At 39.6% G+C, this 27993-nt stretch overlaps 2 protein-coding genes across 2 annotated transcripts in view; one reads left to right on the top strand and one right to left on the bottom strand.

The window, feature by feature from the left end:
- On the top strand, positions 1-6499 carry LOC139652686 (hyaluronan-binding protein 2-like). Its single transcript, XM_071529847.1, has 13 exons — positions 1-66; positions 284-296; positions 565-654; positions 768-878; positions 1194-1313; positions 1955-2071; positions 2277-2448; positions 3492-3583; positions 3685-3937; positions 4015-4157; positions 5242-5382; positions 5663-5805; positions 6344-6499. Exons 1-13 carry the CDS (start codon positions 1-3, stop codon positions 6497-6499), a joined length of 1617 nt encoding a protein of 538 aa, XP_071385948.1.
- Positions 6500-6761: 262 nt separating this feature from the next.
- Positions 6762-27993, bottom strand: part of nrap (nebulin-related anchoring protein) — a 28220-nt gene continuing 6988 nt past the window's right edge. Inside the window, exons 10-43 of the mRNA XM_071529854.1 lie at positions 27451-27558; positions 26528-26644; positions 25310-25414; positions 24935-25042; positions 24226-24339; positions 23927-24025; positions 23647-23751; positions 23421-23528; positions 23172-23279; positions 22389-22586; positions 22020-22124; positions 21759-21857; positions 21557-21661; positions 19985-20092; positions 19534-19691; positions 18331-18484; positions 18023-18127; positions 15875-15973; positions 15497-15601; positions 15259-15366; positions 14927-15055; positions 14148-14345; positions 13641-13745; positions 12820-12918; positions 12367-12471; positions 12134-12241; positions 11315-11626; positions 11078-11182; positions 10471-10569; positions 10162-10266; positions 9927-10034; positions 9082-9393; positions 8629-8784; positions 6762-8008 (exon numbers count right to left, since the gene is read on the bottom strand). Coding sequence (XP_071385955.1) covers positions 7706-8008; positions 8629-8784; positions 9082-9393; positions 9927-10034; positions 10162-10266; positions 10471-10569; positions 11078-11182; positions 11315-11626; positions 12134-12241; positions 12367-12471; positions 12820-12918; positions 13641-13745; positions 14148-14345; positions 14927-15055; positions 15259-15366; positions 15497-15601; positions 15875-15973; positions 18023-18127; positions 18331-18484; positions 19534-19691; positions 19985-20092; positions 21557-21661; positions 21759-21857; positions 22020-22124; positions 22389-22586; positions 23172-23279; positions 23421-23528; positions 23647-23751; positions 23927-24025; positions 24226-24339; positions 24935-25042; positions 25310-25414; positions 26528-26644; positions 27451-27558 — 4560 coding nt within the window. The 3' untranslated portion in view covers positions 6762-7705. The remainder of the gene's footprint in view (positions 8009-8628; positions 8785-9081; positions 9394-9926; positions 10035-10161; positions 10267-10470; positions 10570-11077; positions 11183-11314; positions 11627-12133; positions 12242-12366; positions 12472-12819; positions 12919-13640; positions 13746-14147; positions 14346-14926; positions 15056-15258; positions 15367-15496; positions 15602-15874; positions 15974-18022; positions 18128-18330; positions 18485-19533; positions 19692-19984; positions 20093-21556; positions 21662-21758; positions 21858-22019; positions 22125-22388; positions 22587-23171; positions 23280-23420; positions 23529-23646; positions 23752-23926; positions 24026-24225; positions 24340-24934; positions 25043-25309; positions 25415-26527; positions 26645-27450; positions 27559-27993) is intronic.

Genomic DNA, 27993 nt, shown 5'->3' with positions numbered 1-27993 from the left:
ATGCTTTCTGCAGCGGTCCTGCTCATCAGCCTGAGCGTACTCACTGTTCATGGATCTGACCCAGTTGTAAGTTTCAAAATGTCTTTGTCAAATAGCCGGGATGATTCATATGATTCAGGGCCAGACATTCCTCTGGTCAAATGATTTAATGTAATGTATAAGTGAAGGAGAGATGCCTCAGGAAGTACTTCTGGGGTTTTTTTGGGGGTTTTTTTTAAGTTAAAAAGGTGTTTATTCATTATTGCTTGTTGATCTGTTCTCTACTGTGATTTTCTCATTTCAGCTGGACTCAATGTGTAAGAACCTATTCTACAATCTCATCTAGCTCTCTGGATATAACACAATACAGTAATTGGATGTGTACGAAGTTAATGTATACAGCTTTTAGTGTTCCACCCATATGCTTGTATTGCACTTAGAACTAGGCTGTGCCATTTCTTTCTTTCCCTTTTCTATTATTTTCTTTTAGTTTCTTTTATTTCTTACTAATCTCTATTAAGACTGGATATATTAACCATTTTATTGCAAAATCACAATGTTCAAACAGCTCTCTCTTTTTGGCAGACATTGATTATTCATATGACTATACCACTGAAGCCCCTGGTATTTTTATAGACGTAGAGGATTGGCTGTATGACCTTTTGGACGACTCAAGTAAGTGTACCTCTGAAAACCTGAGATTCTGTGTGATTCTGGGTGGTGTTTCTGTGTTATCTCCAGGTTGAGACTCTTATCTCAGCAAAATAAAGCTTCCTTACCATTTCCAGATGCTTGTGATCCAAACCCTTGCCTCAACGGCGGCTCCTGCAACACTGGGCCCAATTCGAACTTCACATGCTTCTGTCCTGAGCCTTACACTGGCAAGAAGTGTCAGAGAGGTAGGAGGTCCCTGTTTGGCTTTTATGATGAGTTCATTCATTTTGCAAAGCAGTCACATTACAAACACAAAGAATATTTAAATTTCTTTTACTTTATTCTATCTATTTCAATTCTCAGTTTCTATTTACTAGTTGGTTGTTTTTGGTTTATCATTCTGTTTTAATAATTGACTGTGATTACTACGGAAATATCTCCCTCTGCCATCATATCTTATTATGATATGGTTTGTGCACAAGAGTATACACAGTGAATTTGAATTAGTTAACTTCCAGTTGGTAACTGTTATGATATGATAATTTGTTTTGGATCCTCAGTGAAAAAAATTTGCCAGAATGTCAAATGTGGTCATGGTGACTGTGTTGTGAACCTAAAGAAAGCACCGTATTACGAGTGCAAGTGCAGAGCTCCCTTCCAAGGCCCTGACTGCAAGACATGTGAGTATGTCCCAGTTTAGCTTTTAGGTCAGTTTTCCAGACTAGAGACTATCTGTACAGTTAAAGAAAAAGTCAGTGACCTCTCACAATAGTAGAGCTTCATTTGACCTGAAAATGTGGCCTTTGCCCAACCCAAACTCAAAACTTTCTGTCCAAATTCAAGCAATTCTCTACAGAAAAAATTCCTATTAACCATATTTTTACTGTGACTGTCTAAATTGTTAGTTCTTTTACCACCAATCCAAATTGTATGGCACTTGATTTTAATTTGTACTTGACATGATATAAGTTTATGTTTTGCTCAAATAAGTTATTTCTATTTTATTATCAACCAAGTTATTTCTTATTTATTATCTTTGTTGTATTTTATGTAACTTTATGTAAGTTTAATTGCTGCGTCTTGGCCTGACCAAGACTTTACCTGGTTAAATAAAGGTTAAAAAAATAAATAAATTTAAAAAATTGGACAACAGTTTTTAACCTGAGCAATTAAATAGGAAATTCTGCATGATGCAACCTGAGCCCATCAGGTCCAGTTGGATCCCATTAGGTTTGGTCAGGAATATCAAGCACTGCTCTATACAGACTGCTGTATGTATGCCATGAACTAATGTATCTGGTCTATCTCTGGTCTATCTCAGTGCCATCGTCTGCATGTGAACCCAATCCTTGCCAAAATGGAGCCTCTTGCATCAAGGGAAACCGTCGCTTCCGCTGTGCCTGTATGGATGGATATACTGGGAGGTTCTGTGGAACTGGTAAATAGACTACAAAGATTACAAAGACACTGCAGAGCGTTGGGGAAGCAAGCCAAAAATATTTGTTTGCCCTCATTAAAGGACAATGCCACCTTTATATCACTCTCACTGACAGAAGTTCATTACAGTGCAAAGCTGGTGTCTGCAATTACCTACTTTAAAGAACATTAAATCATTATTTTTCTGCTGGTCAATCTCTCTGTAGCCCCCAATGACTGTTATGTGGGAAATGGAGAAACATACACTGGAGCTGTGAGTGAGACGGAGGAAGGGGAGGAATGTCTGGACTGGCACTCCTTCTTCATCCTGGCTCACGGGGAAAATCCCCTCACCATGTATCCAGACTTCACTGGACTAGGATTTCACAACCAGTGCAGGTATTGAAGTGTTTACTGTGCATATTTATATATATATATTTTTTATTTTACTTCTCTATTTTTTGTAAAGTTTTTAGTATCTATGCCTCTATATGAGTTCATGAACAGTCAAACTTTCCCCATTTCTCTTTGAAAATCTAACAGAAACAAACAATTGCAGTGTACTGTAGACCCAGACAATTTTTGTTTTATGTGATTTCATTTCATTTCATTTCATTTTTGTGGCTATGATTGCATTTTTCAAGAGATGATTTTGCCTGTTTGCAGTTATTGATAAACAAGAAGACTGAATGTTGGCCAAATGTTGACTGCTCAGGAAGTCATACTGAAAAGTGAAACATCTTCAACCAAAGTGAAATATCACTTTAAATGTTAAAAAAGTTCCAAGATATTAAAGCTACATTTTTTGCACTGATATAAAAACTGCAGGACCTCAGAAACCTGAGGTGGTCTATTTGATATGTCCATGTTACCTCAGGCTCTGAGAATGACATGTTGTTTAAGGTAGACTGTGTGCAAATGCAAACAGAAAACTCACCTTTAGTCATTCTTTATTTAGACAAAGAGGGAGGAGGGAGGGAAAAGGGAGACACAGGACAGAAAGCTCTCAAACACTCCACTATCTCTGGCACAGGAACAGATTATTCAGTTATTGCAGAAAACAAACATGCTCACTGGGACAAAGATGAAAGTCTAAACCTGGAGTATGTGTCTCAATGGAATTCACAATCGTTTTTTTTAATTGTTTCTTTAATCTATTTGCAATAATTGTGATATGCTCCTTTATATCAGCAGGCTTCAGTTATTTCCCCTCTCAGCTACTTTTGATTGCCTAATTAGCCTTTCAACTAAAAGAATTAGTCCAATAAACTGAACCTCAGGACTCCCAAATGTCCTAGCTGAACTCTGTTCATTATTCCTAAAAGCCCAAAGGAGATAATTGAGTCTCAGATTTGTTATGGACAGATGGTATTGATAAGAAAATTCTTCATTTAGTAGTAGTATATTTCAAAAGATTAACATACATTTACTGCACCTTTTAGGAACCCAGATGGAGATGACAAACCGTGGTGTTTTGTCAAAAGGAAAGGCAAATTGAATTGGGACTACTGCAAAGTCAAGAAATGCTCTGAAGGTGCTCTTCTTACACACACACACACACACACACACACACGCCCACAGTGTACTCACTCACTCACTCACTCACTCACTCACTCACACTTGTCCTCCCCCCAGCCCCAGCTCCAGCTCCAACCCCCGTCACTCCTCCTGTCAAACCGGACGCAGGTTCTGCCCAGTTCTCCCAGTGTGGGAAGCCCCAGCCTGGCCGCTCAGGCAGGATCTTCGGGGGCAGCAAGTCTTTGCCCGGAGCTCACCCATGGCAGGTGTCCCTGCAGGGCCGACCCCAAGGCGCCACTTTTGACTTTCACCACAAATGTGGCGGCATCCTCATCCAGTCCTGCTGGGTGCTCACTGCTGCCCACTGCATGTAAGTTCTTTATGGAACCAAAACAAATTTAAGATTTTTACATTTTTCTGCTGTAGGCTCATAAAGTTTTTTTCCAGTATGAACAATCATGAATACCAAGTGGTGCTGGGAGGGGTGAACATAGAAAAAGATGAGGTGACTGACCAGACCATCCCAGTAGAAAAAGTTGTTGTCCATGAGAACTACCGGGCGACACCCAGCGCCCTTTACAACGATGTTGGTATGTCAAAGATACTTTCTATTATATATTTTGTAATCCTTAATTATGGAGCCATTTCTGTTTCAAAAATCACAAATATATGTAATAAAATTAATAGAAATATAAATGGAAAAAGATAAATAAATACAATTCACACATATGTATTAAGATTGTTGAATGCAAAAAACAAAAATATAAATATACCTCTCCATCCACAAATAAATGATTCCTTACTTGTGTTCTGTAAACCATCATATACATATGATGATGATTTTATATGATGATAAATATGATTTTGAATAAAAGCGTTTTTCACAAAAGTTACAACACTTACAAACATATATATATATTTTCATATTTTTAAGGCCAATATATTTCCAGAGCCTAAACAGACATTTAAATTGTTGAATCTGCATTTATGAATTGAACTGCGCATTTATATTGTAATGAACCAGCTGTGGCATTCTGTAACAACATGGTTACTTGTGTCGACTGGAGTGTTTTGGTCAGTATTAGAGTGAGACATTTATCAGATTAGAGGAAGTTTCCACTGCATTACGACAGTTAAAAGATCAGGCGGTTGCAGTTGCCATGGAGATATTATGAGTAACACAAGCTGTCATGGGCTATTTTCTTCTACTTTTATTGTGCAATGTTCACAGCTGTAATAGCAGTTAGACTGTGTCATTGGCATGATGTTACAGATGAACAGCATAGTTCCTAGCTGTATTATGCTCTTTTTTATGTTAATGATATAACTGACCTGCCTTTTCCCTTTAATTAACTAATGAATTCATTCATTCATTCATTCATTCAGTCAGTCATTCAGTCAGTCATTCACTCATCCTGTTCTGTCATGTCATGTCTTTCCTTCATTAATGAATTCATTATGGGCACTTTCTGTTTTATTTGTATTCATTTTTTGTCTCTTTCCCCCCAGAATGTCCATATTATTCGATCACTTATTTTTGCAGATAGACAGACAGAAATAATAATGCATTGGGAATATAACATAATCTTTTAGGCCCCTTTATGGAAAAGAAGGGGCTTAATTAGTTTACGAATCAAAGTCTTAACATCATTTATGTCTTGATCCTCTGCATAGCCCTGCTTCAGCTCAAAGTCACGGACAGCCCATACTGTGCCAAGGAGACCCGCTTTGTCAAGACCGCCTGTCTGCCAGACCAGACCTTCCCAGCCGGAAAGGAGTGTGTGATCTCCGGATGGGGAGCCGTCAGTGACACCCGTAAAGAATATTTATCTTTTGTTACCTTGTTGTTTACCTTTCATGCCATATTTACAGATGATTTAGAAAACTAAAGCTTCTTATTTTTAAAACTGGGCTACCTCACTTTCTTGATACATTTCTGGAGCAAAGCCTTGGAGCCTGAGTTTATTCCCATTGTTTTACATTCTCGTTCTCTCCAACTGACAGAACTGATGAAAATTTCTCATTCGACTGAACTCTCGATGTCATTTTTCTTCTCGTTTTCATTCAAAATCCTACTTGGATTCCCCTCCTTCAGTGAGGTACAGCAGCCAGCTGGTGGATGCTCGAGTTCTTCTGATCTCCCAGGAGCGATGCAAAGCTTCTCACGTCTACGGAGACTCACTGGACGGCAGCATGTTCTGCGCAGGCCACATGCAAGGAGGAATCGACTCCTGTCAGGTGTGTATGGTTATGTGAAGCATCCAGCAACTTGCAAAATGCTGTAAATACATGCTGCTGCCTTATAGGAGCCATCCATTTGTACATGAGAGGGAGAGAGAAGAGAGATAAATTGATTAAATGTACTATGTTTTTCATTTTCTTAAAGCTATTTTGATCTAAAGGCTTAAGTTAAATGCTAGAAATATGTTTCTTAGAAAAATATAAATAGTGAAGTCGATATAATATAAATAGTGAAGTGAATTTCTTTCCAAAGCCTTTGCCTTTCCATCAAGGCAAAGGGCGGCTACTTAAAAGAATCTAAAATATAAGATAAGTTTTGATTTCTTGAACACTTTTTTGGTCACTGCATAATTCCATTTGTGTGATTTCATAGTTTTGATGTCTTTGTTATTATTCTAAACTGTAGAAAATAGTAAAAAATAAAGTCATCAGTCCTGTTCTGTATGCGTATGTGGCTGAGACAATACCATTCAAGATGTATTAATCTCCTGTATTAATATGTTAATCCCAACTCTCTCTCCCTCCCTCCCTCCAGGGTGATTCGGGTGGCCCTCTGGTCTGTGAGCATGATGGCACCTACTATGTCACCGGTGTGGTGAGCTGGGGCGACGGCTGCGGCAGGAAGTACAAGCCTGGTGTCTACGCCAACGTCCACGCATTCGCCAGCTGGATCAAGAGCAAGATGAACTGAAAACAGTCCCTATGTGTTTGTGTTTGAGTGAGTGTTTTTATGTGTGTGTGCATCCACAGGCTTGTCCAGTGATTAAAGGTTACATTGTCTGAAAATTGTAGAGTTTGTTTTCTTACTAGGAGACATTGTTTAAGCTCATTTGTAGGTACACTTGTCTGAGAAATCATTCTTATTTTGTGAAGAAGAAAAAAAAAGAAAGAAAGAAAGCAGGTTGGTTTGCCTTGACAAAACTGTTTATTTTTTTCAGCAATAAAACCAAGCATTTACTCCCAGTCCAGCTTTGAGTTAAAAGAGGCACCGTTACAAACTCACAAAGCTGAACCTGCCAGACACGCATCGTAGAGTATATTTCTCCCTGAGTCTAGCTCAAGTACACTATGTCAGCTGACCTCATAACAAAACAGCCGTCTTCAGCAATGCTACATGTTGCATAGTTGCAAATTGTGCTGACAAGGAAGTTTTTGTCCATCCACACCTTGTTCATTTGAACCTGCAGCATCTATTCATTCATAAAGATATAAAACAAATGATTGAATAAGTCCTTTGCTCTTTGCAGTGACGGCCTCAGAGCCATCACCGGTCCAGCTCTCTCCTCTTTCTCGTGAACACACTCAATATATAAAAGCAAAATGCAAACTTTCCATTCGGCCACTACATTACATATCACTTCTGTCATGGAAGAACCTGACTTCAATTTTGGTGATCTGGATGTTTTCACTTGAACTGATGTTGTACATGGTCCTTTAGAGGTAAAGAGTTTCATGACCCTATGGCCCAGGAAACCCACTCAAAAGCCATGATAAAATTAAAAAAAATTATCATAAGGCTATTTTTCCTGAATTCCTGTTGCCTTTTTGTACACCAAATTCACCAATGATCCTTTCTACAAACTTGACGAGTCCTTTCCTGGTTTCACATGCTTAATTCCCTTCATAACTACTTTAGCTTAAACTATATTTTACAGTTCACTGTTGCACCTGGTTTACTTCACAAAAATGACCAACATATATTCATATAACTCATTTAGGCTTCTGTTTGCTACACATGATATCAGGTAACTACGGAGTGACAACGAGGTGTCATTTCATCAAAGTAGATACCGCAACACCACCTGTAAAGTAAACCACTCAGTAAAAATTGACCACACCTTCTAAAAGTGTCTTTCTAACAATTTCTAAACACTAACATCGACCAGACTCTTTCCATCTACGCGTCTTCTAACGCTGCGGCTTTACTAGACGAGGACGTCCTGACTGTGTTCTCGAGGGCAGCAGATGAGGAGGAGGAGGAGGTGATGGACTGCCTGGAGGAGGTGGTCTTCTTCTCCATGGACTTGAAGGAGGTGGTGGTCGATTTCTTCTGGACCGTCTGGATGGTCTTCTTCCTCTTGACGTGGAGGACCTCCATGGCGTCCATGTTGACGCCTTGTTGGATCTCCTCGCTGGTCTCTACCTGCTCTGAGGTCTGCTGCTGCTGCTGCTGCTCCTCCATCTGCTGCTGGTGCTGCAGCTGGTGGATGGAGAAGGAGATTGACTTAATGGAGGTAGTTTTAAAGAAAGCTGCGTTTTTGTTTTTGAGAAATTGGCACATTTGTTAGCAACGCTACCACCAGAGAATGATACCGTCTCTCTCAAAATGCTTATCCGTTCAAACCGTTCTACCACATATTCTCACGACTATAACTTAAAGAAACTGAATGTCTTGCATGCAATTGGCAGAAATGGTTTAATTTCCCACTGCTTTGCACTCACATTGCCAACAAATTCTACCAGAAACCTTTTTAATGTCCTAACAGCTGATCAAAAGCATAGGCTTTGAAAAAAACTTCCCTTTACAGAGATAGTTGAAAGCATTTGGAATATCAGATGATAAATGTCAAACTGAGCTTTAGTTACTCCCTAGAGAAGTTAACATCCTTGCTAAAAGCATTTCATCAGTTTCAGTGGCTTTCACATGTGTTAAATGTTGTGTTAGAGGCCCTCCCACCCCTCCAAGAATGATCTCCAGGGGACCACTGGTGTATATTAGAGAAGCTGATAGATATGTTATGGATCACTATAACCCATATACAGTAAACTGATCTAAATCAATAGAATCTTTCAGCTCCTCCATCCTCCATGTTCTCTCACCATCATCATATGTTGGTACTGAGCGATAGCCTCGTCAGTGCTGACTCCCTCAGCCAGCCCCAGCTCTGCAGCCCGGCGAGCAAGCTCGGCCTTGTGGGAGCCAGGAGGGGTCCAGCCCGCTCCCCTCATCCAGTTCAGGTCTGACTTGTAGTTCACCTGCAATAAAAAGGGAGCAACAATTAAGAGTGGTACTTTGAAGTTCTGGGAATGAAATTTGGAGAAGTTGGTCCACAAGAAACTCAGACGCTGAAATGTTAAAAAGTTTGGAAGAAACTATTTTGATATGGTGGTTCTATCTTCTAAAATCTAAAATCAAAGTGATGTATCCATAATGTTTCTTTTCAAAATTGCATAATTCAACTTTAAGGTATGCTTCAAAGACACAATTCATATTCTTCAGGAACCTCCCTCACCAGTATAACACACTCACAAACACGCACAAACACTACTTACATCACTCTGCAGCTTGTAGGCCTGCTTGGCGTGTTTGACGTTGAGCTGCTCGGGGTCACAGGTGTAGTCGTGGAGCTTCTTGCGGTAGGAGAGGTCACTGGCCTGCGCCTGGCTCTTTTTGGCCTGCAGGAACTCAGGCTGGTCGGCATGGATCTTGTAGTGGGAGCGCTCCTCCTTGGACTGGCGTTTATACTCCAGGTTGCTCTGGAGCTTGCTGGCCGCCAGGGAGTGCACCATCTTGGGGTCGTCCTCCACACACTGCAGCCCCACCTGCTGGCCCTTCTCCTTCAGATGGGACTCCTTGTAGCGGACCTATCAGGAGGAAGAAGATGTAATCATGTTTGAGTCGATGGCCCAGATTTCACTGCTTCATTCCTTTGGTAGTGTAACTGATTTTACTGTTAGGTTTAAAAACAAACTTCATAGATTGAAGGTACCTCCAACTACTTCAGAATGCTGTGCCCTTGATAAGGTGAGTTACAGTAAGCAGTTTAATTACATTACTTTCAATGTTGGAATACCAAAAAAATAAACACTATCTGTATAGTTAATTTTTTTTTTTGATTCTTGAGAATTACTTTTTGTAGATTTTGTGAATTTAGCAGGAGGAGTTCGTTCAGGTTTGAAGCCTGAATCAGTTTTTTCATGACCTGGAAATAATTTAATCACATTCTAACCCATTTCTATTTTTCAAAGAAATGGTTTGCATGAGCATTGCTATCAAGTCCTAATTTGTGCATCTAAAATTGAAAAAAAAAAATGCTTTTTAGTCAGATTGAAGGACTCAAAGCTTCTGACAAATCTGAACTATCCCTCTTAGGATTTAAATTACAGCATTAACTCACATCACTGGCAATTTCTCTGGAGGCTCTGGCAGTTTGGAAGGGAATGGCGTCCAGCCTCAGGTCGTAGCCTGCGGATCTCACCTCGTCCCCGGATGCCTTGTAAACTTTCTTCATGGGGAGACAGAGAATGATGAGGACCAAAGAAGTCACTCAGGGATACTGGCATCTTTTGACATGGATTTTAAATCATTCGCCTCTATTCAGGATTATGAGAAGTATTTGAGGAGTGTCTTACATCGCTAATCTGCTGGGCATTGATCTTGGCTCTGACGAAGTCTGGATCGTCCGCATGTAACGTGTACTTATGCATGTCATCATTCTTTCCAGATTTGTATAGCCTCTGAAGTGTAGAGACATGGACAGCAGTGTTAGCATTTCCATAAGCAGCACACAAGATCCAAGATTTTTAATTAAGATTTTACGACTAAAACAACACATGGTAAAACTCTGTGTATATATCTTAAGATGCCAATTACTTTCATTTGAAATATGCCTTAGAAACTGAATGAGATGTTTGAATGATATCCTGACATCTTCACCCTACCTCACTGCACTGTTGGTAGCTGGTCTTGGCGTGGACAATATCAGGAGAGTCAGCTACAGATGTGAACTTCAGACTGTCAGGCAGCTGACGATACTTCTTCTGCAGTAAGAAAAACCACAAGTCTTAACCACACACACCTTAACAGTAGTAAATACATATGGCAGGGACTTGGGTTATGATAAATCCTCTTAAATGGAAAATGAAACCTTTTGAAATATTTCTGGTCATTTTGATATTTGTTTACTCTATCAGCATCACTGTTGCAGATTTAAGTGAATTATTGCATTTTATTTAAGTCAAAAGTCTCATCTATGATAAAAAAGATTACAAAAATGTCAAAAAGAAAAGCTTTGTACTTTGACCCCACTTAAAGTTTCCATAAGCTCTACATTAATGCTAAAGGGAGGAAGGTACAGAGCAAAGTGAATCTATCTTGGCACCCATAAAACACAACTGTAGAATGTATCAGAGACCAGATAGTTTTCTTTCTGGATTGAAATCAATTGTAACAAGCAAGCACTTGAGCTGCATTTACATAGAAACTGTTCTTGTGTAAGTGCAGCTTTATATGACGTACGTAGAAATACCATCTGCTGCATGTACTCACGTCACTTATAAGTGCTCCAGCCTTCTTGGCCGACTCCAGCTGAGGTGCTCCCACACCGTCCCAGGCCACTCCTTTCATGTAATTCAGGTCTGACTTGTAGAGTTTCTAGACATAAGACAATGTATCCATCAACAGAGTTGCATCATGTTAGTAAGCATTAGTACTGTCCTCTCCTCTTCCCTACCTTCCTCCTTCCCTCTACCCTTTCTCCCTTTTTCCCATCCCCTCCCTTCTCACCTCACTCTGCAGGTCATAGGCCTTCTTGGCCCACTTGACCTTCATGTCATCAGGAAGCACTGTGTACTCATGCAGCCTCTTCTTGTAGTCCTGATCGCTGGCCAGGGCCTGGGCGTTCTTGGCCGACACCAGATGCATCATGTCTGAGGTGAGGTGGTACTGGCCGCTGGCCGTCAGCGCGTCCCTGCGGTACTCCTGGTCGCTGGCCAGCCGGCCGGCCTGCAGGCAGTGCATGAGACGCGGGTCGTCCAAGATGCTCTTGGCACCGATGTGCTTCCCCTTGTCCAGCAGGTGGTTGTGTTTGTACTGGTACTGCAGGGAGGCAGACGTAGGAGCTGTAGTTTATGTCAACGTTAAAACACAGATTCATGTGGCTCCATGGAAGGGCAATCCAAAACACTAGCAAGTAAAACCACAACACTCATTATCAACAGTCAAAGATAAAAACACAGGAGAGTCAATTTATTCTGTCTGTGGTCAGAAGGAAGAGCAAAAGCTTCAAACTGCCACTTTTTGCAATATTTACATATATCTGGAGGCCTGAAAGAAACAGTAATCTGGTGCCATCACTCATATGAAACATAAAATATGTAGGCTAAAAGTCTTGTTGTGTATTACATTAAATGCATTAGGCCTATTGAGAGTAGATTATTTCAGAAAGGATTTTTTCCCCAACATCAATCCATATTCCATATTTTTTTTGTTTTTGATCTACTCTACATTATTTTTTGTGTTTTATCATTTAAGCAATAATTTCCCTTTGCCTCCTTTTTTTTTTAGGACACTTTTTCAGTCTGGTGTGTGCTTAGTGCCTCTCACATCACTGGCGATGCCTGTAGAGCTCTTGGCAGCCTGGAAGGGGATGTCCTGCATGGTGAGCTTGTAGCCCTGCGCCCTCAGCGTGTGCCACGACTCTTTGTACCTGATCTGGAACACAGGAAATCAGAATAAGTAGACAGACACGACCCAAATTATTATCATAACATTGAAATGAAATAAGATAAATGGAAAAAGTTTATATAGTAGTGTATATGGGTCACATGAGGACATACCTCACTAAAGTTGGCTGCATTGATCTTTGCTTGTGTAATCTCTGGTCTCTCAGCTGTAATAGTGTAGTTGTGTCTGTCATTCACCCCTTTCTCTTTGTACAAACGCTGGATGAGAGGGAAAAAAAACAGAAAGGATCACATTACTTTTATCGTCAAAAATCTGAAAGAATAGAACCATGCACTTCCAAAATATACACTTTTCTGGAATTAAGAAAATAATTTTTATTTCCCAACTGACATCTGTGTATTATTGAAACGCCAGGAAGTCTTATGGTTGTGACATTTACTCATCACATAGAGGAAAATGTGAACTTTCACCTTAATTGAGAACATCAAAACCACCAAAACTGAAATTTGAAAGTTTTTATGAGACAGCAGTATAGAGACAGACTATTTGAACTTTTGGACAAAGGTTACCAGGCTAAAACTTAAACAATATGTGCATTGTCTCACTTCATTTGTGATCTGTCCACTGAGTTTGGCATGGACGATATCTGGGGAGTCGGCGACAGAGGTGTGCTTGAAGTTGTATGGCTGCTGGCGGTACTTTTTCTGTTAGAGAAGAAAGATCAGAATAAGATCAAAATAGTGTCCACTCAAGGACAATCAAGTTGATGTTTATTATTCCCAACAGGGAACTTCAGCTGAGCAGCATCCACATGGAAAGAATTACATTCAGAATCATGAAACATGAAAACAACATACAAAAACAAGGCATACAACAAAACATTTCTTTAGAAATACTATCATATACACATATACAAAGCTGCTGGCAGTGTAAGGACAAAGAGGGTTATTGAAATTTTATCGCTGCTGGGCTCAAAAAACTACCAAAAGTCTTAGTGTGTATTTTATATTGTAGAGGGTCATTTTAGTTACTCTACTGACTCCCATAAGCAAAAATAGCAGAGTTTGTCCCACCCATTTAGCTGTGCTGTCACAGCAATACATGGATCTCTTAAAAATGGATTAGAAAAGATGGAAGAGGTAACTATATCATCTCATAATAATCCTCGGGCTCAGCGTACATATTCTATACTGGAACTGATATCATACCTATTTATAACTGTCATTGTCAAAGAGAGCTATTTATGTTCACAAATAGTGACTGGACTATCCGAGGCCGAGTCCTAGGCATGAATACATGTATATCAGTATGTACTGTTCACTCATTGTACAGTGAGTACCGTGAGTGAGATTCAAGATCCTATTTAATGAAGAAATTGGGGAAAGATCTGAGCACCAATGATGTCTGAAAACAAAAGATGTCTCACATCACTGATGAGGTCTGTGGCCTTCTTGGATCCTTCAATCTGCAGAGCTCCAGTGGCAATCCATGCCGCACCGCGTAGGTAGTTCAGGTCAGAACGATACATTTTCTGTTGAGCACACACACACACACACACACACACACACACACACAATTTAAGCAATACTAAAAACAATTGAACCTTCAAACATCCAGTTGGATTAGTTTCTCCTAAAAACGATTAGAGAAGAGCATGTCTTCATTGCTGTGAAATATATTGTATTAAGAAAACAGTTCATTTTATTATGAAAGAATATTAATTAAAAAAAGTAAATAAGAAAAATGATAGGACAATTTATAAAAATGGGGGAAAAAACAGCTTTTAGCTTGAATCAGGGATTATTAGGCTTATTTAGGGAGGATCAATTCCCCCTCCTTCAAATATTGAGGGGCACTTGTTGCCATATGTGTCCTATCATTTATCGTACATAACACAACCTGTCCTCAGCCCTCTGCTGCCCCTCCCTCTCACCTCGCTCTGCAGGGCGTACGCTCTCTTGGCAGCCTGGACCTTCATGTCGTCAGGCAGTGAGGTGTACTGGTGCAGGGTGAGCCTGTAGTCCTGATCACTGACCAGAGACTGGGCCTTTTTAGCATGGGCCACCTCCAGCATGTCCATGGGCAGGTGGAACTGGGACAGCTCCCTCGCCGATTCCTGCTTGTACTTGATCTGGAGAGAGAGAGGGAGAGAGAGAGAGAGAGAGAGAGAGAGAGGGAGAGAGAGAGAGATGAATGAGAAGAGTGTGTAAAAAAGAATGTAGCGGAAAAGTGAACAGTTTTCATTGGTTGGGATTAGAGAAGGCACATAATTTATTCAAACTGCAAAATTACAAATTCAAGTTAATACACATTTATTTAGTTATTAATACATTTTTCTTTTAGTGGCAGTAAAAATGAAGACAATTTAGATAACAGTCCCTTTAAAATAATAATTGATACCCACTTTCCACAATAAATGTCAAAACCAATTGTAAAGGGTCTTTGATATTACCTCATTCAATCTCTAATAGTCCAGGGTTAAATAGTATAATAGTATTTACAAATACTTCCTGGTTTATGGCAGTTTATGCCACTCAAAAAACAAGAACATCATGCCAAAACGTTGAAATCTTTTAATCTTTTTGAAATGCCAAATAAAACAATGTCAGATAAATAAAGGCATCATTATTGAAAAATGAAAATTGGCATGGCCCTGCTGTTTTGTTTGAGCCAGGTCTGATCTTTATACTTTAGAGTTAAGGAAGCACTCACATCACTCTGCAGCTTGCTGGCATGGACTGAGCTGGCATGGACTGAGTGAGCGATGTTCAAATCATCCTGCAGCCCCTTCAGTCCAATCATCTTCCCCTTGGTCTTCTCAAACTCCTCTTTGTACTTTTGCTGCAGAGAGAATCCATTTACTTTCAAGTTATTATTCAAAGAAAGACACAGCAGGCTCTTTTTGTCAAAGAAAAAGAAAATGAAAAAAATAAATAAATAAATAAATAAACATCTACAGCTGCTGCAATAATCCATTTTTTTCAGCCACAGTGTAAAAGAGGTCTGTATGATAATAAGTTAATAATATTTGATTACAAACTCACATCACTGAGGATGTGTGCAGAAGCTTTGGCCGACTGGAAAGGAATGGCATCCAGATGCAGCTTGTAACCGCCGTCACGAATCTTAGTCCAAGATTCCTTGTAACGACTCTGCAAATACACAATAAACTCAGGTCAATTCCACCTCACACAGAGGAAGCTGATTAGATGGATTGATTGATTGTTTGATGGTTTTTGTGAGTCTGTGTGTGCGCATGTGTGTTTGTAAGTGTGCTCTCACCTCACTCAGGTTCATAGCGTTGAGCTTGGCCTGCATGTGTTCAGGCAGCTCTCCACTGAGCGTGTAGTTGTGCTTCATGCTCTCGCCCTTCTTCCTGTACAACCTCTGTAGACAAGAAAGCACGAATTGCTCAAATTTGTCTTTTGTTATACCAATTAGTTATGTAGCCAGTTTCACCTACTGATATTTTTGCTTTTACAATACTTTTTTTATTGCAATTTTTATTCTCTTGAGTATTATATTGTCAATTTGCACACAACTATTTAATTGTATCAAATTTACTGCAAGTAGGCATTTCATTGCACTGTACGTATCTGGTGCATGTAACAAATTAACTTTACAGAAAAATGACAGAACACTAATGGCAGCTGAACTCACGTCGACGGCCAGCTTGTTGCTCAGTTTGGCCTGGATCATCTCTGGAGTGTCTTCAACGCTGGTGAACTTCAGATCGCTCACATGCTGACGGTACTTTTTCTAGAAGAAAACACAAAAAGGGGTGAAGAGTAGAAGATTATCATGAGGCTCTGAAATATCTGGTGCACATGCATGTGATGAACAGTAGAGGGCACAACAATATCACAGACAGACAACTGCCTGACAACGATGAGAAAAGAAACCGCTAAATGCCAGTATTTAGCGAAGATATCAAGTGCATCAGAAATTATTCATATAGATTTGTAATGGTAATGATAATAGTAATGGTAATACCAATATGGCACTATTACTACTTAAATCAATGTCATCAAGTATGTGATTCCTTTTAACATACTAAATGATCCAGTGTTTAACCGATGAAAGGGGAATCCAAAAAGTAACTTACTAGGCTAAATCAATAGCCTAAATATCAGCATACAGTCTGCTTATCAATCTGTAATTATCTATTGATATAGCTAGATATATAGCTAGATAGCTAGATAGCTAGATAGATAGATAGGTAGATAGATAGATAGATAGATATCCTGCTGAATAGCTGACATTGTTGTCCTGTGGTAAGTCTGCTCATGGTGAATGGGAGGAACTTGAGGCCCTGTTCTATTTCAGGACCGTCTGTTTGTCATTTCATAGTCTAATATTGGTAACCCTGACATGACTACTTACTGGAATGACACTTGGAATAAGTGGCTGCTTATGAAGAGGTTATGAATAGAGTCTGGTGCTGCCAGTCAGCACAGTTTAAAATTGCTGTACATTACTGGATGTCTCATGAATACTGTTTAAAGCCCTTTACAGAAACAAAAAAATGTCCACAAGCAGTGATTCACTGTAAAACCTCTAAAGAACAAAAGAGGAATTAGCTATTGACAAACTTAGACAAATTACCTAACTGCCACACAAACTTTAAAGCATACATACAAACATAAGTTAAAGAATATGTGACTGCAAAATGCCATTGGAATAAAGCAGTAAGAGGTTTCAGGGTATAGGACAGGACAGTATTTCCATGATGGATGGTTGACTAGAAGACAAGAGGTCTGGTCCCAGTTTCCAAAAAGTTTGTTACTACTATAAAACTCTAAACTCCTTCCTCTCCATTAGCGTCCACCTGAACTGACATGATCTTTGCACCAGGAAACTTTAAGGAAACAACACTGGGCATTAGGCAGATGCTACACAACTTTTCCTTTTTAAAGTCTGGATCATATATGTAAGTGGCATTTATCAACCCATCCTGTGTGCCCTGATTCACTTCTCTTAATAGATGTAATCTAATAATTTAAAGTAATCAACAATGTGAAGCGGTAAAGGAAAGTAAATTAAAGGAAAGGAAACAAGGAAATAGGGGGGCAAGAGGGAGAAAATGTCTAAAATGTAATGGAGCTCCAATAAGGGAAGGAGAGACTTTTGAAATGTAACAGCTTCAGTTACTATAATGAGTCTGGTTCCTATCAGTCTCTTGTTATAGCTCGGATGAAGTCTTCGTTCCTAACCTAGTTCTTTAAATACATTCTGACCTAAGCCGTAAACCTAGATATGTGCCGGCACCATCAAGTCACACATGTTACACAATCATGCCTATCACTGTCTCATGCCCTCTGCACTAACTAACCTACATATTCATTAATAATCCTAGCATTTATAATAGTTACTGTAATTAATCAGACATTACATTATAATTGATTTAAATTACATTTGAGTGCCGTTATAATTACAATTATAAATCTGATTTATTAACAGCACATCCTCTGGCAAAAAAGAAAATTGTGTAAGTAATGTATATCACCACTAATATCAGTAGCTTAAAGTATTTAACATTTTCCAATCCTTAACCTAAATACTAGGGAAACACTGATGAAGGCCAAGGGCTGAAACACGTTCATTTCTTTGTTTGCTGCTGTGCATTAAATATACATCTTAACATATTTTGTGTGTGCGGGCATTCCTCTTTTTTCAAATAATTATGTATAGAGTCTGCACCCAGAATGGATTCAAAAGTTTTGAGCTTTTAGTTCTATTCCTAAATCTGCCGCACAAAACTGTAGCTGATGCCAGCAATGCATTGTGGGTCACAGGGTCAGAGGGTACCTCGCTGACGAGCTCTCCGGCCTTCTTCGCCTGCTTGACATCCAGAGATGCTGCAGCCTCCCAGCCCACGCCCTTCATCCAGTTCAGATCCGACCTGTACTGTTTCTAAAGACAGACACACACACACATTTCATACCAAATATTTCAAATATATTCACTCAATCGGCTGAAAGGTCACGTCTCACTGCATAGTCCACCTTTAAAAATGGGAATCATTCAGGTAAAGGCTCTTCTGTATAAAACAATTTGTGACTCATTTAATTTGACCCATGCTTACAGGGAAATACAATTTACACAGTGAGACTTACATCGCTCTGCAGTCCGTAGGCCTTCTTGGCCCAGGCGACATTCATGTCGGTTGGCAGCGTTGTGTATTCGTGGAGGAAAGTCCTATAGTTGGTCTCGGTTGCCAGGTCCTGGGCCTTCTTGGCGTGGCTGATGTTCAGCATGTCCAAAGAAACACTGGAAACAAGAATAATTTAATCAAATAAATGATGAGTTTTGCTCATAGACAAATGATTAAGGACCGGTTCTCTGCGTATTATGCTGAATCAGTGCTCTTTGGTTATTGGGGCGATTCTCCTATTTGAAAAGAAGGATACTAATGCACTTCAACTTGCCATGCACTTTATCAGGGTGAAGGCCTGTGTGAGGTCCCTCGCCTCAACAAATGCCTGTTTTATCTGCAAGTCACAGTGTCTTGGTATCCTTTTGAAATGAGATGTACATAAAAAAAAGGTGCCTCCATTCAAAATCACTGCTGGCATGAAAGTAAAGCATAATGGGCCACCATATAAGTGATTCACAATGCTGACAAATTTGCTTACAAAGTAGAGCTTTTGTTAAGAATGTAATCATGTGTGATTTTTAAAATAATAACCGATGAATTTCAGTCAGCTTTTTCCCCAAAAAAATTGCTATAAAGCATGTTGAATTGAAACCCTTCACCTCTTGTAGAGGAACTGTTGCACTTCAATCACCATGATACACACATAGTACTCCTCTGAGGCAGACATATGCACTTATTTCACCAGACCTCCTGACATCCCAATAGGGATAGAAACATGTGGCCTTAATGGTCTCTCTAACCACTGAAAAGATTTAAGATTAACTAATCTAAGCTGAATAGCCTTTGTGTATGAAATGTGCTATATAAATAAACTTGCCTTGCCTTTACTGAAGGGGAAAATGTGATAGTGACATTGGTTATATCAGTGCCAAATACAAAATTTGAGACACCTTTGCACTTTTGTTTGCATTGACCTTAAAAATTGCTTTAGACTAGTGGGTCTCAGTCCTGTTTGGGACCCAGAGTGCTGCTGGCTTTCTATCCTACCACAGTTAATTACAGTTAATTGCATTCACCTGGCATCCCAGGTATAATACATGGTAAAAATATACAGTTCATGACTGGACAGCTAGAGTGAACTGGCAGGGCTCTGCATCCTGAGGACTGGGATTGGAGGCCATGCTTTAGACCAAAAAGGTCCCATCAAGGCTAAGAGCCTTACCTGAATTTGGCCTTGGTGTCTTCATAGTCCTTCTTGTAGTGGCGGTCACTCTGCAGTCTGGTGGCCAGAGCAGAGTGGGCCATCTGAGAGTCATCACTGACTGACTTAATGCCAATCACCTTGCCTTTGCTTTTCTCATACTGCTCCTTGTATTTGACCTAGAAGAGGACATGAAGACAGGAGTGGTCTTACCTGGAAGGGATACGCTGGCAAACTCTAACTTCAAGTCTACTGCACTGCATTTGCGTGAACTTATCACGTTTCATATACAAAATGTTTTCTTCAGTAAATTAAGTAAGCTATTTACTTTATTGAAACATTGTGGAGTAAAATCCTCCTAAAATGAAAATATTCAAGTTAAAGTTACAACTTAAAAATGTAACTGAACTATTGTAAATTTACTGATTTACTCTTCAGGCCAAGCTAAAAGAAACAGACAGTTGTAACTCACATCGCTGGCCAGGTCTCTCTTGGCTTTGGCGGTGAGTATGGAGAGAGAGTCCATACGCAGGTCGAAGCCCTTCTCCCTCTGCTCCTCCCAGCTGCTCTTGTACACTTTCTAAAAAGAAAACATCTGAGTCGCATCACATTCATACAGCCAGAGAAGTCACAGGCAGCAAATCTCTTCCATGAAGAAATACCTGTTTTGAAAATTGTTGTTCTTATGGCTTTTTTGCTTTATTTGATTACAGGAGAGAGGAAAGATGTAAGGATGATGTAATGAATATAAACTCCACTTCAGTTCACAATGTTATAAGTACATGGTTTGCAGCTTAGTTAGAGTTAGAGTTAGATAAACTTTATTAAGGTTTTGAGTCATCAGAACACCAAATTAGAAATTAAAAATGTACAATATTATTGTATTTTTGGTCTCCAATTAAAAACCGGCACCGATGTTGAAAGTAAATGTTTTTGCAGCATGAACAGGAGGATGCACAAGCACAACGAGAGCGTAGGATTATGATACCTGAAAACGATTATGCACTTTTCACTGATTGGTCTGTACTGTGTGGATGAATTTCTTTATGAGATAAGAAATTTGTTCAACTTGTAAGACTAAGCAACAACATCCTCAGTGGTGAATATACTGACAATTTTAAAGGGAGTGGAAGGATTTCCTTTAAATCCTCTCATATTTCACTTTCCAAGCTAAAATGGCCATGAATTCCCTTGTGTGTAATAAAAAGCTCTGATCGCAATTCAGCTCATTAAACTTCTGTTCAGTTTAGATAGTGGGCATTACGTCTGTTAAGATGTGGCTGATTTTCAATAGTAATCTAATATACTTGACTTTGAATTAATGGACCTATTCTATGGGTTTGACGTACTTCTATTGACTTTGAAGTTAGATTATTGAATTAAAGATTTGAAGTCGGTTTCTAAAACTAATTTAAACCAACTGATCTTTCTGACAAAAGCAGTGCTGATGTTGAACCAGTAGTCAGGTCACACAAACAAAACTTGATGAGATGATTTACTGGATAAAAACGGCACTAGGAATACATCTTCCTCATCACTTAGCACTCGCTGTGGACCAACCACAATTGAATTAAAGGGGCATGACTCCAAGCAACAAAGCAGCTACGTTGTTTACAGTATCATCCTGTGACATACGCTTAGTCTTTGTCTGTAACATGGACAGGACAGTGACAGTAAAACAGAGCATTACAGTAGTTAGTGATAAAGTGATTAATTAAAAGACAAATCCAATCTAATCTAATCTTTTCAATGTTCCCACGTTTATAAAAACATGTCTGAACCAGCTTTTTACCATGTTGCTCGTAGGTTTAAACATGAATCAAAGATTAACTGGTAGGGTGGGATTACTTAAATTGACCAAGCAAATACCAGAACGCAGATATAAGAGTTTAACATATCAGAAGATTACAACTGTGTTACTTCTGTGATGCCCGGTGGTTCAGTGGAATAAGGTACATGCCATGTTATCGTGATGTCACACTCTTAACTGTGATATTCAAGGAGAAATACCTTAAAAAAAACCCAACTTTGCTGCTTCTCTTACCCCACTAAGAAGGTCTGCATTAGCCTTCGCCTGTCTGAAGAGAGGCTCGTCCTTTGTCATGGTGTATTGGTGCATGATTTGCTCTGTGTCCGCCTTGTACACCAACTGAAAAGCAGAAACAGTTAGTCACCTGGCATGAGAGTTAAAAGTAAACCAAATCTAAGTGGTTACAGTGGTTACAGTCTAAGAGAAGAGGCCTTACGTTGCTCTGCAGCTCCTGGCTTTTCTTGGCGTGTTTGATGGAGAGGTCGTCTGCCACCTGGGTGAACTTGATGCCGTCTACCTTCTGACGGTACTTGGTCTGTGAGACAAAAACATTTACAGTGAGTACACAAGTGTATAGGTGTCAGCGTTCAATATGTGTGACACTGCAATAAATACTCACAAAGACTGACTGTAACACACATATGCATACACACATGCATGTACACACACACACACACATACACACAGGTCTACTGACATCACTAAGTAGCTCTCCAGCTTTCTTGGCCTGGGTTATGTTCAGACATCCATCAGCCTCCCAGCCCACTCCCTTCATCCAGTTCAGGTCCGAACGGTACTGGTTCTGAAGGGGAAAGACAGTGTCACAAAAAATCAAATCTTTCTTTCTTCCTTTCTTCCCTCGTTTTTGCCCTCTCTCCTTCCTTCCTTCCTTCCTTCCTTCCTTTCCCTCCATGTAGTATGATATGTAATGCATTCACTGAATAAGTTTATATTATTGCCCCAATTTGACTCCTTTATGATTTGATATGATTTTTTGTATTCAGCATTTGCATGACATACAATGACGCTCATCCCTTCCCTTCATCCTTTCCTCCCGTCCCCTCACCTCGCTTTGCAGGGCATAAGCCTTTTTGGCCTGCTGGACCTTGATGTCATCAGGCATGACGGTGTAGTCGTGGAGCTTCTTGCGGTAGTCCAGGTCGCTGGCTAGGGCCTGGGCCTTCTTGGCATGGCTCAGGTTGACCATGTCCTGGGGCAGGCTGTACTGGGCCTGGCTCTCCTTGGAGCCCTTCTTGTACTCAATCTGAAGTGGTGAGGATTAGACTTTGGTCACTGGAGTTTGGGTTTAAATGTGTGAGCTTAGTTGTCAAGTGATTCTAACTTGTTTCCAGACCTATCAACCTTATTTCATTATATTTTTAGTAAAATGATCTCACTGGAGTGGCAGATTATCTTTCTGGTTTCATTAAATTTCACTTGATACATGCCAAAATGACTTCTTTCAAGAAATCATCATAAAACAATAAAGGAAATCTTGAAGACTAGTTCACTTTTGCCAAGTAAATTGTCCTGAAACCAGTTACATTATCCTGAAAAAAAGTCAAATTTGTTGAAAACCGGTAGAATTATCTTCCAGTGCTGTAAGATGATTTCACACAAAAAATAAGCTTGAATAAGCTAAAGCTAAAATAAGCTTGATAATTTTGGATGCAAGATAAAATAACTTAACAAGTTTGTCAGTTTTTGCAGTATATGTTGTGTGTAGTATCCAGCGAACGCATTGTGTCCAACTTGTAGCTACACCAGTGCAATATGTTTGACGAATATATCATTCATATACAGTATACATTTTAATGCCTGTAATTAGTGATCAATGATTTCTCCTTACATCGCTGCTCATCTTGGCCACCTGAAGAGAGTGCAGCGTCTTGGAGTCGCTCATGTTGATCCCCACTGCCGTTTCCTTGTTCTTCAAGAAGGACTCTTTGTATTTAATCTGAAACACACGCCCGTCCATCCAAGCTTCAGTATCATATCCTATTAAACCCATTAAGGTTTTCTCTTAGCTCATAGCTCTGTCTCATACTGTATCTGCCTTCACTGTTGAAGAAGAGTGTGTTGATTTGCGCTTGCTTACGTCACTAGCGAGGTCTCGGGATGCTTTGGCTGCTTTGACTGTCAGTGTGTCCACTCCGATGTCGCAGGCTTTGGACTTGGTCTTCTCCCACTCCTCCTTGTATTTAATCTGGAGTGACAATGGAGAATTACAAAATCATCACTTGAAATATGACAAGTGTGCTTCTGTGACTGGGTGCATGAGCATAAAACTGTGAGTGCAGACTTCTGGCTGTGTGTTAACTTACATCACTGCACAGGGCGGCATTGGCCTTGGCATTTTTGATTTGGGGCAGGTCCTGGGACAGGGTGTACTGATGCTTGGTCTTTTCATAGTCTGCTTTGTAATTTAGCTAAGGGACACATAAATTACACATGCACACACTACAGTCAGTCCAGTGCTCATAAGTACAGTGTGCAGATGCAAAGTGTATATGAAGAAGGTGTGGATAGTAGTCTTTTTGCATCAAGGTGATGAGGTTGGGGTTAATTAAGATGATTGACAGTGGATTGGGATTTTATACTTACATTGCTGACTAATTGAGCGTTTTTTCTGGCCTGGACAATCTCAGGAGTGTCCGTCACTGCACTGTACTTGACCTGTTCAATATGTTGCCTGTAGTTCTTCTGCAATCATACATTAAACAATTTGAAGAAATAATAAATCTGTCACACAAGAGGATTCTCCTGCTTAAGACAAATAGTTTCACCTGTTTATGTTTTTTACTTGCCCTTTTCTATTTATATATTTGAAGAGGGAACATAGATTGACTTTCTAATAAAAAAGAATGTAATTTTGAGCTCATATTAGATTTGATAAAACTCACATCCTTCAGTGGGTCCAGTTTCCTCTGGCTCTGGTAGCCTGGGGTGAGGGTGGCTGGGTAATTGTATTCACCTTGCTCAATCTTCTCTTGCTCATAGCCTTGTTTATAAGCAATCTGGAAAGTACAAGAAACAACAGAAACATTATTGGCAAAGCAGAGCACCAATTTTCTTTGAAGTTTCATCCAGTTTATTACTAAAACAGGATAACTTAATCTTAAGCATTTGTGGTAAATTATAACATTAAATTTTCATCTCAAATATATTTATATATTTTGGGTTATAACGATATAATTTCTTTCTTGAAATTCCCACGTTTCCCAGTATTACAATACTGTAGATTATTTGATGTAAATGTCAAGCGTTAAAGGGAGACATTGTTTTTTATTTTAGTTATTTTTTCTTCACCAGACACTTGTCACAAAGGTTCCTTGACCTTTGTCCTGCAACTTGTGGTGTCCCTCTCTTGGTTTCAATGAAGAATGTTAACAACGCCAAGTTTATGGAAACTAAAGGATGAATGTCAGTGATATATCTATTCCAATGGGACTGTGTCTGGTGAAGGAAAATGACTAGTTAAAATTCAAAATGTCAAGGTGTCCTGTTTATAGAACACTGAATCTAAGCAAAGCCCATCTGGGGAGTTCTAAAAATATAAATTACATTTCTATATTACAGCAAGTCTAGGAGGCATTAAGAAGTGAGGCTTACATTGCTTGCAAGCTTCCTGACTTTCATGGCGTGCATGGTCCTCTTATCCATTCCCGAGTCTTCATAGTGTCCCTTCATATGGTTGGTGTACTTCTCCTTGTACTTGTTCTATCAAAAACAAAAAAAAGTACTCAAAAACAAAAAAAAGTACTCACTGCTTTGCCCATTACAGTTTTGACCTGAAGCAAAGAGCCTGTATGTATTTTTTATAAATTAGTTATGTTAGGTTATTTTTCTCCCCTGTTTGTTTGTCTGATTGTTAGCAAGATAGTTGAAAAAAAGTGGGACAATGTCTCATGTTGTTTGGACTGGTGTTTCACATGTTGCTTTAATGGAAAAAGCTGAGTGTCTGTCAGTGTGTGGTGCGATACTTACATCGCTGGTGAACTTAGCAACCTTGGCAGAATTTTGGAACTGCGGAGTCTCACAGAAATTGATGCTGTGGCCTTTTGTGTTCTCCAAGTCCTTCTTATATTCCACCTGTTACAGAATATACAAAATAAAAGCAAAGACAAAAGTTATATATTTTGCAACATTTTTCACTGTGACTAAAATTTTCTTCTCTATTTGATACCAAGACATCTGGCCTCTTGGTGTAAATATGAAATAACTTGAAATACCGCTTCTTTGTTTTAATGGGACCCCCTCGAGTGAGGGATTGGACAAGACAGCATGTATTCAACTTTTTTGGTTACATGATGGTATAAGCAGAGGGTCGGAGCAGATTCCATATAAAGTGGTAAATATGAAGTACCTCCCACTCGTCAGTCACCATCAGCTGCACTCCACCGCAACCTTGCCACTAAGAAAAACCTGAATCTTAAGTATGCATTGCTAAGTTTAACCTTGACAGTCACTGACTTGAGTTGACTTGTCAGTCCTTTTACCTCTAGAGTAAACATTAAAGCAAAACAATAGTGGTAGAATAATGTCTCAGTATCAGCATTAGAGAGGGGATAGGATCAGAACAGGTGCTAATAGCCAACATGTATATGACATATTACACATATGACATATGTGGTTTAGAATAGGTGCTGAAGACCGATGTGTGGTCACAGAACATTAGTATTATTGGATGTCCCATGCCCTTGGGGCTAAGCTGTAACGCCACCGGAGAGTTATGTCAGAGATGCTGAAAATGCAGGTTGGGTGGCTTCATGTCTGTCAGACGATGACACAGTCTGCTCAATATTTATTGCGCCCAAACACACACACACTGTGCATTCTGACACACACTCTTTTGGGAAAGACTGATGGAAGTGCTTTTGTCATAGGCCTCAGTGTAGATTTGACAATATTCAGTCTACTCAGACTTGTGAAATGAATGAAGATGCATCTGCCTATAAGGTGCTCTATAGATTCCATCAGAGAATACAGACAAACACATTAAACCAACATTGTGGACACATGCCACTCAAAAGGCTGTTTGCTTTTGCCAGGCCATCATCATGAAGATTTTGGTCTACATTGATCTGCCAGAATAAATAAAGAAGGAATAAAACCAAAAAGCAAACATTCATTCATATACACCCTTGCCTTGAAGTCTTGATCCCTGTCTCAGTGCACTTTGACTTCCAACCCTGACAGGCTCACCTCACTGACAAGCTTGTTGATTTTGCGGGCGTTCTTCAGGGCCAGATTGTCCTCTGAAGTCAGACTGTGGAAGTGTGATGTGCCCTTCATCTTATTCAAGTCCTTCCTGTATTTTAGCTGGAGAAGGACGAACAAGGAAAGAGTGGATTCAGTGGGTGTAGAAGGACAAAATCCCTGTGTGCCACATATGCTGTATTACTGTAGCATGAGGCCATCAGCAGAGGATACAGTGCATATACATTCAGATTTATGGGCATGCATGCACATATACACACACACACACACACACACACACACACACACACACACACACACACACACACACACACAGAGTCTAATTTGGTCGCAGTGGAGAGTTTAGGGAGTGACGACATGGGATGCCTGTTCATTGTAGTCTCCCATCCATTCTGCCCAGTGATGACAAGGCCAGATGATAAATGAAGCTGGCACTTTTACACTCCACACCCTCTGTAATGTTTTGACAACATTTACAACCGGTTCATATGGCTACAGCTGAGCCAGGTGCTCTTTTTGGTCACACTTTACTATGAACCTGTGTATTACGTAACCTATGAAGAGGTATTGCAAGTACACAACATTACTGTGTAGGTACTTGATTAAAGTCTCCCTAAATCTCCCTAATAGATAATGTACTTAGAGCTGTGTATGTTTTAATTGAAACAGTGTTATTATATTGTTGTTCAGAGAGTTCAGAGAGACCAAGCTTCCAACTTCTTTAAAGTAGTTGAGTTAACTCAAAAAAAGTTTGCACTTAAGAGAGGTTTAAGCCAAAATCAAAACTTAGAGAGAAAGATGTAAATATATATTTTGTTTGTAAGCACTTCATAAGGGTTTTGGTTTAAAAATTCATGTTTCGCAGGTGAATTAATAAAGTCCTCAAAGGCACTCAGGCTGGTACTCACATCACTGGCATGGTCCTGAGCCTTCTTTGCCAGCTGGTAGCCAGGAGTGATCATGGCAGGGAAACTGCCTTTCCCTCTCTGCTGCTCATACTGCTCCGTATAGGCAATCTGCAAACAGGAGGAGACTTACAGTTGGGTTCAGCTTCAGGTGGCGTCTGATAGCAATTCTTCAATTCAATTCAATCCCTCAATTCTGTGAGATTCATTAGTTGTTCAGAACAGTTTTAGGATCAACTTGCGCTTCCAAAAATCCCAATCGGGCTTCAAAAAAACATATGAGGTGTCCTAATGTATAAGTGGACTAAAAATACTTTATCACATACCAAGTCCATCACTCTCTCTTCCATCTTTCCTGCCTCTATTAACTGTACTAAAAAGTGCTGATTTCCTCTTCTAACTTATATAAGTGCAATTACAAGAACTCAATCAAATCATACTCATCTTATTTTTATTTCATTTCAAAGGAGTATAAACCACAATGACTGTTAGATGCCTGGTGGCTGACCACTTAGGTAAAATACTGGATATAATTGTAATTCAAAA

Source organism: Centroberyx affinis, unplaced genomic scaffold, assembly GCF_046629955.1.
Source record: "Centroberyx affinis isolate AG114_WGS23_722 - 3 ecotype Tasmania unplaced genomic scaffold, CSIRO-AGI_Caff_v1 ptg001843l_1, whole genome shotgun sequence".
NCBI classification, from domain to species: Eukaryota; Metazoa; Chordata; class Actinopteri; order Beryciformes; family Berycidae; genus Centroberyx; species Centroberyx affinis.
The sequence above is the reverse complement of the archived record's forward strand: the minus strand, read 5'-3'. Positions and strand labels throughout refer to the sequence as shown.

Coding starts and splice junctions, on each gene's coding strand:
- LOC139652686 (XM_071529847.1), top strand. CDS start 1: ATGCTTTCTGCAGCGGTCCTGCTCATCAGCCTGAGCGTACTCACTGTT. Junction 655..767: donor TGACCTTTTGGACGACTCAA/GTAAGTGTACCT, acceptor TACCATTTCCAG/ATGCTTGTGATCCAAACCCT. Junction 3,584..3,684: donor AGTCAAGAAATGCTCTGAAG/GTGCTCTTCTTA, acceptor TCCTCCCCCCAG/CCCCAGCTCCAGCTCCAACC.